The 12,407-nt window shown below is 40.0% G+C and overlaps 1 protein-coding gene and 1 long non-coding RNA gene across 3 annotated transcripts; both read left to right on the top strand.

Moving 5' to 3' along the window:
* Positions 1-2,174, top strand: LOC109403919 (uncharacterized). The gene is made up of 4 exons (XM_029867920.2): positions 1-514; positions 855-1,023; positions 1,086-1,590; positions 1,656-2,174. The coding sequence occupies exons 1-3, from the start codon at positions 296-298 to the stop codon at positions 1,163-1,165; spliced, it is 468 nt and encodes a 155-aa protein (XP_029723780.1). The 5' UTR covers positions 1-295; the 3' UTR covers positions 1,166-1,590; positions 1,656-2,174.
* A 438-nt stretch (positions 2,175-2,612) lies between these two features.
* On the top strand, positions 2,613-12,354 carry LOC109413416 (uncharacterized). Of its 2 annotated transcripts, XR_009996663.1 has the most exons (6): positions 2,613-3,212; positions 3,273-6,508; positions 6,578-10,358; positions 10,430-11,186; positions 11,617-11,782; positions 11,841-12,354. It is a non-coding gene; the product is annotated as an uncharacterized LOC109413416 (long non-coding RNA). The 2 variants fall into 2 exon arrangements; XR_009996662.1 differs by having other exon boundaries at positions 3,273-10,358.
* The last annotated feature ends 53 nt before the right edge of the window (positions 12,355-12,407 follow it).

Genomic DNA, 12,407 nt, shown 5'->3' on the forward strand with positions numbered 1-12,407 from the left:
ATGAAGAAAACAACAACACTATTGCCTAAAGTTTTGCTCAAACAGCATCAAATTAGGCAAGGAATCATAATACCCACGCTTTTTGTACCATTTCACTGCAGAAACGGAGAATTGGCCTTCTCACCATACTAAAATTCAGCTCATTACTACAAATCTAGTACTTCACCGATCTGTCCCATTGAGATGCTTTTCAAATTCTAGTACTACGTTTAAACCAACAATTTCGATTTCTTTTGTATATCCTCTAGCCAAAAATATCGCCAAGTTGCGGAATCGGTTGCAAAGTCTCAACAAAATGATCAGCATGGCGTCGAGTCGAAACGAAAAGATGCAACTGGAGGTTCAAATCTTCGACGTCAACAAGGAACTGCAGGAGTTGCTTAAAACTGCCGAGCAGCAGAAGCAGCGTGCCACTGCCCATGTTGGTGGTTTTCATTTTCCGTTGAGTTCCATGGTCGAAATCGAACGATTGGAGGAAGCCGTTCGGAAGGATTTCGATGTGAGGAAGCAATATGTGAGTAGCAAATGCGTTCAGGCTTGGATCAGACCAGACTAGTGTTATCGTATTCGTATCATGACATTTTCAAACGATTTATAGAGCATGCTAGGCGGAGTAGTAGATTAGTTGTAATAAGCTGGAATAGTTAGCGATCGACTAGCTTCTATTACTGGCAAACAGACATAGATGTTGTTATTTGCCAACAGAGTGAAAGCCTACAAAATGTGTTCTTCTAGTACTTCCGTATTAAGGCTTATATTTATCATTTCATTATAAAGTCTTCGCAACTACTTTTAAACAAGCTAACGTTTGGAATCAAATCAAGCATGAAGCATTTTTCACTTTTCAACTTTAGGTACGCTACCTGTCGCTCAAGAAGCCCCCGACGATGAACGTAACTAACTTTTTCTCGTATCTCTTCACCGACGATGCTCTGATGGGCTACAACTACTCCGGAACCAACAACATTGGCGATTCGAAGATGCCGATGAGAAACTATGAAATTTTCATCGATTGTATGATAGGTTTGTCTCTCTATACACTATTTGGGGAAGTACTAGAATAAAACTAGTGAATTCACTTTCAGAAGCATGGGCTGATCATGGATTGACGCACATACTGCTCGAGGAGAAGATCAAACTTGTGGTGCGAAAGCTTACCGCTTGACGTCGGATGCAGAAGTTTCGGCAGAGAAAATCAATGAAAGTTTAAACTTGTTAAATAAACTTGAAATGTTCAAAAAACTTTGTATATTTTGTGAATGAATTTAAATTAATAACTAATGTATGGTAATGACAACAATTTCCCACTATGGATTTCAGATCCCCTAAAACCACGAAAAAAGGTGTTCACGAGGACGGTAGAACTGGATGAGTGTGCTGCCGCAAATGACGAACAGCGCTACATGTTTATCGTGAGTCGAAAGGGAGGTATTCTGTTGGTGCACGAAAACCACATATATCGATCCAATATGCGACGTCAGGGTCCCCACAAGAACATTCTGTACTGGGAGTGTGTACACAATCGTTCGCAGAAGTGCCGTGGACGACTCAAGAGCGAAGGGAATTACCTGTTTATTTCGAACACCAATGGTGAGTATTGCGTTGACAGTTGGCTTATGAATTTGAATAACTAAGCAATTGTTTTCCAATTTCAGCCACGCACAATCATCCTTCAGATTTGAATCGAATCAACCGAGCTAAGGTCGGAGGAGAGCTGACATACCGCACATTCTTTTCACTTTTCAAATAACATGTTTCGTTGTTGATAAGAAATTGTTTTCAATTATTTTGCAATATATCGATGAATCTAGTACTATACCATCCATACTAATTTTCCATATCGTTGACATGTTTTCATCGTTTTATTCTTGTACTGCACATGCTTGTTGTTCACCGTTGGTGGCAATCTCTGAGCAATGATGAAATTACTCTCATCATGAAGCAATACATAATGTCGATTAATCTAGTACTGAGTAATTCACACTATTTCTAGATATTGTTGAAATATTTTCGTCTTTTGTTTTAGTACTGCACATACTTGTTAATCACAATTAGTGGGAATCTTTGAGTCGTTCATCTATGATTAAACTAAATCCAACTAATTTTGCTAACATTTTGTAACTACAATTTCAGTTCAGGAAACGTCCCCGACATTCGATACGCCACAGTATGTTATTAGGGCCTGTCCATAAACTACGTAGACTCTTAGGGGGGGACGGGGGGATCTGGCCAAAGTCTACGCTCCATACAAATTTCGAAAATTTTGTATGAACAAAAGTCTACGAGGGGGGAGGGGGGGTCTGAGATGGCCGAAAAAAAGTCTACGTAGTTTATGGACAGAGCCTTAGCAAGTGTGGAACCGTCCAGCTTCGGCACAATGGTCATCTTTTCAATCGACACGTCAAACGAGACGATATCACATACTGGCGCTGCTCGCAGTTTACCGTGTACAAGTGTCGCGCCCGAATTAAATCCGTGCTCGAAGAGTTTTTCATGTTGAACGTGGAACATAACCACCAGGTAGTGGCCTCACCCAGAGCGTATGGATCTTTGAAGCGACTGAAACAACAACTTGCAAAATATTAATAAACTACTTACGTCTTTGAAAGTCAATCTAGTACTTCACTTTATTAAATTTAGGAATTCTCGTACACCAAGTTTTGCATTGATCTTATGATTCCAATCCACATTTCAGATGTCTATGTCCAGTACGTTTCCGGATTTCGAGGAAGTCGCAAGCTAAAGGTAGGAGAGTTCAGCTATACCAAAAGCAAGGAAAGTGCAAACAAAACGTACTGGTCTTGTGCGAGAGCAGGCATGAGCAAATGTAAAGCACGGGTTCTAACCTACACACTGAGAAACGGGGAAGAGAACTTGGTGGTTCGATATCCAACACACAATCATGAACCATTCTAGTACTGCAATCTTATATGATACTCTGTAAATAAAACATTAATGAGTTGGTGGAAACTGTGGTGGACTTTTCCTCTATGCCCTATATTTGCATTACGTTGAAGCATAACTAATCAGTTAATTTGGATTCCATTTTAGTGTTTAAAATTGTTAACATTGAAGAAGTGGAAGATGATCAACCCAAGGAAATATACTTCACCGTCGGGCAACGTGGTTGCGTTTTGCTGCACGTTGATGGCTATAAATTCGTGAAGAATCGTAAGGGGGCATACAAAACCTATTGGATCTGCGCTAAAAAGGTGAGTTAGTCTGTTTATGCAGAACTTTTCTTCAACTAACAAATTTCAATTATATTCCAGGGAAGTACAGCCTGCAAAGCTAGAGTCATCACCCCGGCAAACAGTGAGGAGAAAAAGGTTCCCACGTTGATAGCTCGCAGCGGAACACATAATCACCCTGTATTCGTAGAGCGAAAATCCCGCAGTTCTGCTACACATAGGATTTTACTTTTCGAAGACCCATAGTTAAATAAATTTATCTCAACTGAAACTTTGTGTATCGTGCATTCGTTTTGAATCCTGAAGAGTGTCGTTTTTGCATTAGTTTTGGATTAACGGATTTCTATTTTCCTTTATAGATGGCAACGATGTTGACCAGATTTACTTCATTGCTGAGATCATCGGTTCTGCAGAGGGAATGAAAACTGTGAAAATACCCGCAAAGAAGAAAAGTAGATCCAAATCCGCAACGATGCCTCCGGGAAACAATGAAATGTTCAATTTTGAAAGCGATGGTTCACCTTCAAAGCCCACCTACACAACTGGCCGGGGAAATAACGTTCTCAACTACCAGGGCCACCGCTACATCAAGAACAATGCGCACAGCGGGAAAATTTACTGGAAGTGTACCAAATGGCACAGTGGGTGCAAAGGACGTGCCATTACCAACGTGCTGGTTCCAGGCTTGGTTGTTCTGAAGAATACGCACAACCACGAACAATTGTAATTTCATCAACGGCGGTTTTTTTATTTTAAGCCAAATAAAAATGAACAGAATTGATCGACCTTCCTCATATTTTCCAACAGTGATTTTTAAGTAATATTTGTTTAGTTATCTTGAGTTCATAAGTTTCCGCAATACCAATGGTTGAGAAGTCAGTTTCTCTGTGAACTTTAAAGTTTTTTGAGAACCTCTTGTTGAAATTTCTGAAAAATCACCGCAAATTTCAAACACAGTTTCAATGATCTTTTAATTTATTGTTTAAAACTAGTACTACGTGAAACGGTGATGAATCGTCATGTAGCAAAAAATCACCCCAGTAAAATAGTGATAATTTGCGCTGCAATCGTTTTATGAGTTTCCAAGTTTTCTGTCACGGTTTTTCGATTTCGCGTTTTTTTTTTTTTTGCCGAATTGTGAAATGGCTGAAGAATTTATTTTGTGTCTAAGGATTTTAGTGCCAATATTACCAAGCAGATAAAAGCTTACAGAAGGTGCAATCGAAGTGCGGCTAACAGTTCAATTATGACATCAAATACTACCGCGTTCGTTTTTAATACGTAATGTTGGTGAAAGTACACGAGAAATAAGTGTGATAGATTATGTTGTACGTTCCGGATAAAAAAAATATGTGTAGTTACGGATGGAACTGCCTTATGGAAATCCCTACCTGCTACCTGCGGAGTATTAAAAGCTGCCCAGTGGACTACGCGAAATGGATCCAAATTGGTGAGGTCAAACCATTTTTCCTAACACTAGTTGTCTCAACATACATTGTACTGCTCACGGTGTCTGTTTTTACATGCAGTACCGTGGGGAGATTTTCTCCAAAGTTTAGATATTTCTTAGTTTTGTAGGTAATTTTTCTATTTTTTTTCTGTTGCGCGAATGAATGAATTCTGAAAGAATAAATGTTAACATACTTTTCAGAAGTGTCGAAAACAGTTATTTAACGTTACACAAGTGAACTTTTGCAAAGTGCCGCGATAGTGAACCTATTCTTGTTGTTTTTTAATATGCTTAGGTTACGCGAGCTGAGACTTTATGGATAGCATAGCATTCAAACACAAATTTTGATCTGGCTGTTTCCAGAAAGAAATATTTGATCTTGGAGGACCAATATTTGATGTAATTTGCTCTGTTTTTGCGTTCTGTTTTATTGTTTACTACTTATAAACGTTTTATTTAAGGAGGATTCAGGTAAATCTACCTTTTCATATAGGAGGGTTCAGGTAAATCTAATTTTTCTTTTCTATTTCAGATTTGAAATCGTACACCCAACCAGTGTTGGTAAACTCACACTCAAAGCACACTCATGAACCGCTCCTGCGTGAGCAAACTCGCGCGCGATTCTGAATCGTTTTCTCACGCGCGAGAATTTCATGCAAAATCTCGCTCTCACGAGTCAAGCGCCGAAATCTCGTTCGCTTGTAAAACGAACCCAAATCAATTTGAACGGCATTCAATGTTGTTGTACGCTAGATTTGCTTTTGTTCTATCATACAATCCTAAAAACTTCGATTTAAACACTAAGAACACCAAGAAATAAAGCAATGAGTGAAATTATGAGTCAACTCATGCATGATTTTTTCGGCGGTGATTTTGGCGAGTCAAGAATCGCGCGTGAAACAACTCAACAATGAGGTTTGAGAATTTGAGTTTTGACCAACACTGCACTCAACAAAGAATCGGGAAAGGAACCAGGCATCAACCAAAAATATTGCGTGCTGCTGAACGTTGACCAAACGTTTTCTTTGAACTTTACCCTTCCACTAACATCCAAATTCCCGTGACGCCTAGGCCTGAAAGAATGTAGAGGTCTCTATGTACTTTCATAGGTGTCCAACTAATCTTCCTTTCCCATCCCTCAGCTGTCGCAAGGACGTGGCCAGGGCAGCACTCGACCGTTGGAGGATTGTGTCAATCTTGTCTAAGAGTCAGAGATTAGTCCCAAATCTTTGTGCTTTGGTAACGGACAGGAAGGATGCAACCCTCATAACAGCGATCCAGGGCTGTACCACCTACGAATTTGTGCGACTTGCTTAATGCTAATGCTAATGCTAATGCTAATGCTAATGCTAATGCAATCGTTTTATGAGTTTCCATTTCACGTAGTCTCTAATGTTTATCCAATCTAGTACTACATCGAATAATGCATCAACTCTTATACATTTTAGCGCCCTTTCATACCAACTTTATGCACTAGTTCCAATCGCAACCACTTCTTGCATCGCCTGATTTTAGCCGTGAAACATCCCGTCAAAGCGATTGCTACTTAGTTGTGGATAACGGAATAACAACATGCAGTACTGGAAGCGCAATCAGTACTACAAATGCAAGCTTAGTTGTGACCGACGAAATCAATCCATCACCATGAGAAGTCATCGAGCATCGTCGGAGGCAGTAGTAGTAGTAGTCGTAATTAACTGGCCCACGGTACCACGACAGGTGAAATTCCTTAACAATACCTTCCTCAGAAGAAGCAGCAGACCATTGGCTGTCACAGGATTCCTCGAACAATCTGTACAGTCTAGATCATGATCAAACAAGAGATAATAAAACTGTTGTTTTGAGCTATTATTGTTCGTTAAGTTTTGTAATACATGATTACTTTAGTACTTAACAGTAATTCCTTCAAAACATGACGTTTTATCATTTTCCACAGAATCCTTCGCCAGGAGGGAGATTTATGAACGGTTTATGCTTCCGAAAGCCGGAATGGAAGTGGCCCGGTTCGGGATCAGCCAACGAGGAGCGAAGAAACTGATCTGCCATGGATACGAATACGTCAAGGACCGAGACTTTCCGGATTCGACCAATTGGCGTTGTGCTTTGTTCCGCCGGCAGAAGTGCCGCGCCCGTGCCATTACCAAAATCATTGACGGTATCACCTACGTAAGGCTTACGAACGATGCCCACAGCCACGATGTCCGGATGTACCGGAGGCATCCAGTGATTATTACGAAAGCGGACGAAATGGAGTCTGCATAAGAAATAAAGTAGTTTCTTTGTTGAATTATTGTGAGAAAAATATACGTATATCAGAATGGGTTCATTGTCCTGTTTAAACTATGTTTCCTTTAGTGGTTCCAATGACGTACTAGATTACTATCGCACTAATACGAACTATTCGCATTTTTAGGTGTTTTCGAACCGGCTGTATTCGGAACTACTCGTCGTGGTCAACAGAAACTAATACACAATGGGCATGCGTACACCAAGGATCGACAGTCGGCGAAGACTTGCAACTGGAAATGTTCCCTCTTTACGCGGTACAAGTGTAAGGCTCGTGCCGTTACGAGGGACATCAATGGCGTGGTGTACGTGAAAGTCACCAACACGTTACACTATCACCCGGTGGAGCAGTACAAGATCAACTACCGAAGGCTGGCCGTCAACCCAATGAGTTTGGCGAACACTTTTATCCCGCATGTCAAGGATGAGTCTTTTTGAGATGTGCAAGTATCGGTTATAAGTGAGAGTAGGGTTTCTCGTCGCAAATAAATTATGTGTGTTAGTGTTATTCTAGTACTTCAGTAGATATATTCACCCTGGTGAAACACTCTGTAAGATTACCTCCGATGACCAATTATAATTTACTAGGAGTAGAAATGATTCTACTGTAGTTCTAGTACGTCATTGTCATACACTAAACTATTCTGTGCTTTTAGATGACAAAGCTGTTTTCACCGAGCGAGCCCTGTACGAGTATACTTCCCGAGGAACGCAGCGCTTGCTTCATGGCGGATATTACTTCAGCAAAAACAAAACCAACGAATCGAGCGGACGGGTGAACTGGAAGTGCCAATTTTACCAACGGCTGCGCTGCAAAGCAAGGGCCATCACGAAAAACATCAACGGATACGACTACGTGCGCGTCACCCACGAAGAGCACACCCATCGCAAGGATCTTACCGAGGATGAGTTCCGTCATCCCAAACGGAAAAGAGAGTTTGGAAGTTTGAGAAAGTAACTGCGACACAATCATTTGTTGTAGAAGTACATGCCAATGAGTTTTAATAAAAACTTATTTATTTTTCATTTTATGAAATTACGATTAGTAATTCTAGTACCTCGTTTTTAGTAATAGCCTAATAGTTTAGAACGACCTCATCAAATTATTATTTTCTTGTTCACTGTGGAGTAACTTGAGCTATTACCAATTTGAACTTATTTTCAGGCTGTTTCAGCTTGAAAAAAAAAGAAATGCATCGAAGCGATTGTGTAAATCTAGTACTCCAATAGAAAAAAAAAACCTTATAACGGCCGAAAGAACCCATTTGCTAAAAAGAAGATGACATTCTAAGCCATATTTTATCATATTTACATAGCTCTAACCTATTCATATTTTTCCATCCAACCTATCCCAAACAGTTAAACTGAAAATTGTTCAATATTCAACACGCAAATCGGACGAGCACTACGACGATGATGGTGAAGACGGCGATGAGGATGATGAAGCAAAGACCCAGTTCCCATTGGACCTGAAGATGGTGGTAGGCCGCAAGGGACGCCCAATGCTGCTGATGGGTGGCCACGCTTTTTTCCGCAACAACACCCACAAGAGCAAAACCTACTGGCTGTGTGCCAAGAGCCGTTCGCTGAAGTGTCGCGCCCGAATCATCACCCTGGACGGCAGCGCCGGACTGATCCTCAAGAATCAGATTCATAATCATCCAGCGGCGCTGGAAAAGTCCTAGGCGAGGATAAGAGTTATCGAGTTCGTGCTGTGACATAACGTCACGGTACTTGAACAAAATTTTGGTTTTCTCTACATAATACGTTGTGTAGGCCAGTGTTGGGAATACTCACTTGTAAGAGTGATAATCACTTGCTTCTATCTCAGTCCAGAAGCATACTTTCAAAAAATAATGTTTGAAGGGCTTTTAGATTGTAGTTTAATCTAAAAGTTTGCCGAATAAAGTAAAGGTCGCAGACGCATACCAAAATTGTGAGAGAGCTGTGAGTACGAGGTGAGTAAAATTCGTGTAATTTATACTCACCTTGTGCTCACAGCTCTCTCACGATTTTGGTATGCGTCTATGAGCTTTACTTTATTCGGTAAACTTTTAGATTAAACTACAATCTAAAAGCCCTTCAAACATCATTTTTTGATAGCATGTTTCTAGAATCAGATAGAACCAAGTAAGTATAACTTTTCGCATGTGAGTATTCGCAACACTGGTGTAGCCATTATTTTCAGCAATTTATCGTATTGTAATTTGAATTCTGTGCAAATAAAATGCCCGAAATTGAGTTGATCTAGTACTTCAATTACTGAATGGGCAATGAAAGGTAAATAACTTGCAAAGCTTCTGTTTGGGATTTCCTTTTCTTTTGAAATAAAGGTTCTGTTTTTGATTGCACCAATCGTGTTTTAGTTTATCTCACTCTAGTACTGCTAGAAAATCTACTAACATGCTACATTCTTTTTTCAGTATCTACAGTTATCGATTACGTTACGGAGGAAAAGGTCCAAAATGGAAAACCGATCAAGCCGACTCGCTCCAAGCGGACCAAACCCAAGCACAACGTAAAGGAAATTATAAACAGTACCCAAGGACTCCCCGTGGTGTACCAGAACACACGTTTTGGAGCGGCTCAGGTACTCTTGGAGGACATGGCATACTCGTTCACCTACACGAAGAACCAAATAAGCCACTACAGATGCAGCCGATACAGGAGCCAACAGTGCCCGGCCGAGGTAGTTGTCAACAACAAGCTGGTCTACTATCTCTGTGCTGCCCATAATCACGATTTGGCTACCGGTCAGCAATTGGATGGTATCTGTAGGTCGTATCTAGCTAGAGATGCGACGTAAGTTTTGATTGGATGTGGTTGCAATGTACAAGAATGGATAGAATTATGCACAGCATTCCTAGATGTCCAGTAAAGTATGCATTGACCTGATTCTTTCGGGGGTGGATGTGGTTGTAATGTACTGTAATGGAGAAAAGTATGTACAGCATTCCTAGATGACCAGTAAAGTATGCGTTGACCTGATTCTGTCGGGGCCGGAGAAGGGATCCATCTAGGGATGGTTGGCTATGTCTCGTAGAATCGCCTAATTATGTCCAAATTCATGTCATACTTCTTAAATAATTTCATTGGCATTTCTATATTAGATTGCAATACTTACAGAATTCATTACATGATTATTTACATAGCTATGTGAAGTACTAGATTAAGGAAGAATACAAAATCAAATACAATATTCCTACACTATCAAGAAAGTTTTGTTTATGATTTAGTTAAACAGTATTGAATTGACAATTCATCAGCGAGAACTGTCACTCTAACGCAACAATCTTTCCAGAGGACCGTGAAATCACCTTCATTGTGGGAAGACTCGGCAACATGCAGTTGATCATCGACGGCCACCTGTACACCCGGTCTCAAATCAGGGAACGCATCATCATTTGGCACTGCTCTCGGCAAAGATCTGGGTAATTTAGGCATCCGATTTACATATTTAGAATAACTTCGGCAGTGACGAGTGTGTTATTATCCTCCACAGATGCAAAAGTCGGATCAGCACCCTGCGAGGCGAACCGGGGACGGCCTACTCCTTTCGTGAGGACCACAATCACGAGAGCAAATTTGACTTCAAAAATAGGGACATTAAGGTTTTCAAGGTGGCCAAACTGTTGATTGTTGGCAAAAACCGTTAGATTGCGTTGTTTTTAATTTCAGGCTGAACAATAAAATAGAAATTAGTTTTTCGTAACTTTACCCAAGCAACACACATGTTGTATAACAGTTACGGCAGCGCATGTTTTGGTTGTATAGAAGTTTATTTTACGTAATTCTAACACAATGTTGAAATAACGTCGAATTAACTTCTATACAACCAAAACTTGCACTGTCGTAACTCTTATATAACATGTGTGTTGCTTGGGTAGTCTTGATTCTGTTGAACACAATTCATCGTTTAAATGAAAATTATTCGAAAGGCTTGGAAAAAAAGTCAAACAATATTGATGAAAAATTAGAAATTTCACTAACTATTGCCATTATGAATGTACATTTCAGACAATAAATCTGATGATAGTAATATCTACGTCGTGTGCACTGCCGAAGGGGAGTACAAGATTCAGGAGAAACCTGCAGCTAAAGCTAGACAAACAAAAGAGACCAAAGCTCCATTCAAGGCTTCGTCACCGATGCGGGTTGTTTGCATCCTGGGCGGATTCACATTTCCAATCTCAGATGGCGATGAAGTGGAACGATTGGAAAAAACCATTTCGGAACGGGCCGACATTCGCGAGGAATATGTAAGATATTTTCAATAGGAAGCAATCAGTGAAGTACTAGATTGAAAGTAGTGAGCTGGATTTTTGTATGGTGAGATGATCAATTCTCCGTTTCTGCAAAGAAATGCTGCAAACAGTCTGGGTTATATGATTTCTTGCCTAATTTGATGCTATTTGAGCAAAACTTTGGGTAACTGTGTTGTTGATGTTGCAAGAAATAAATAATACAACAATACAGTTACCCAAACTTTTGCTCAAACAGCATCAAATTAGGCAAGAAGACATATAACCCACGCTGTTTGCAGCATTTCTTTGCAGAAACGGAGAATTGATCATCTCACCATACATAAATCCAGCTCACTACTTTCAATCTAGTACTTCACTGATTGCTTCCTATTGGGAGGGAAGTAGTACTAGAGTGATATTGTTTGATTGGAATGGCATTTTTCAGGTGAAATTGTTGAAGCGCAAATCGAAACATATCAAACTATTCCAATTTATGCCGTCAGTTTTCTCGGATGAAGCTCTGGAAGGATATAACTTCAATGGAGCAAACGTGCTTGGTAGGCGCAAGATCGCCATGAAAGGTTACAATATTTTCAGCACTTGTTTCATGGGTGAGTTCAACGGTTTTGACAGTGATAACGATGTATCAAGTAAAATCTTATTCCACAGATGCTTACGAATCAGAAGGGCTAACCATGGAAGAACTAGCCAACCAGATAACCACGGCCATCAAGCAGACTCGTAACAGAATGCGTCAGCGTACCTTCCGGGTGAAGAGATCTATCGAGAAGATGTTGAAGGAAAAATCGGAACACTAGCTGGTTGTGTTCGTTCTAGAGTAAACTGGAAATTTCACCGATAACCCATTGGGACTCTTGTAGAAAATAAATAATGTACTAGATTAAATTCATACCTGGCCGATTATGTATTTTGTACTTATTTGATTCTAGCGAATCAACTTAATAATTTTCATGTAAACAATATAAAAGTATCTTGATTTTGATATTGATTTCGATGCTATTACAAAAATATTATTTATTTAAAATAAATAAATAAGTTAAAAATATAACTCATCTGAAGCAGAAAAAACAACTAATTTGCAAATAATATCTGTATACAGTTGCTGAACACTGTAAGACGGCATCGCTTCATTTATCAATCTAGTACCTCATTCATGCGATATTAAACCACATCAAACTAAGGGGCCGTTCATGAACCACGTAGACTTTTTGGGGG

The sequence above is a fragment of the Aedes albopictus genome, chromosome 1 (assembly GCF_035046485.1).
Source record: "Aedes albopictus strain Foshan chromosome 1, AalbF5, whole genome shotgun sequence".
NCBI lineage: Eukaryota > Metazoa > Arthropoda > Insecta > Diptera > Culicidae > Aedes > Aedes albopictus.

Excerpts from the sequence above, each read along its gene's own strand:
- LOC109403919 (XM_029867920.2), top strand. The coding sequence starts at position 296 with ATGATCAGCATGGCGTCGAGTCGAAACGAAAAGATGCAACTGGAGGTT. Across the intron at positions 515-854 it reads TCGATGTGAGGAAGCAATAT|GTACGCTACCTGTCGCTCAA; the intron begins GTGAGTAGCAAA and ends TTTCAACTTTAG. Across the intron at positions 1,024-1,085 it reads TTTCATCGATTGTATGATAG|AAGCATGGGCTGATCATGGA; the intron begins GTTTGTCTCTCT and ends ATTCACTTTCAG.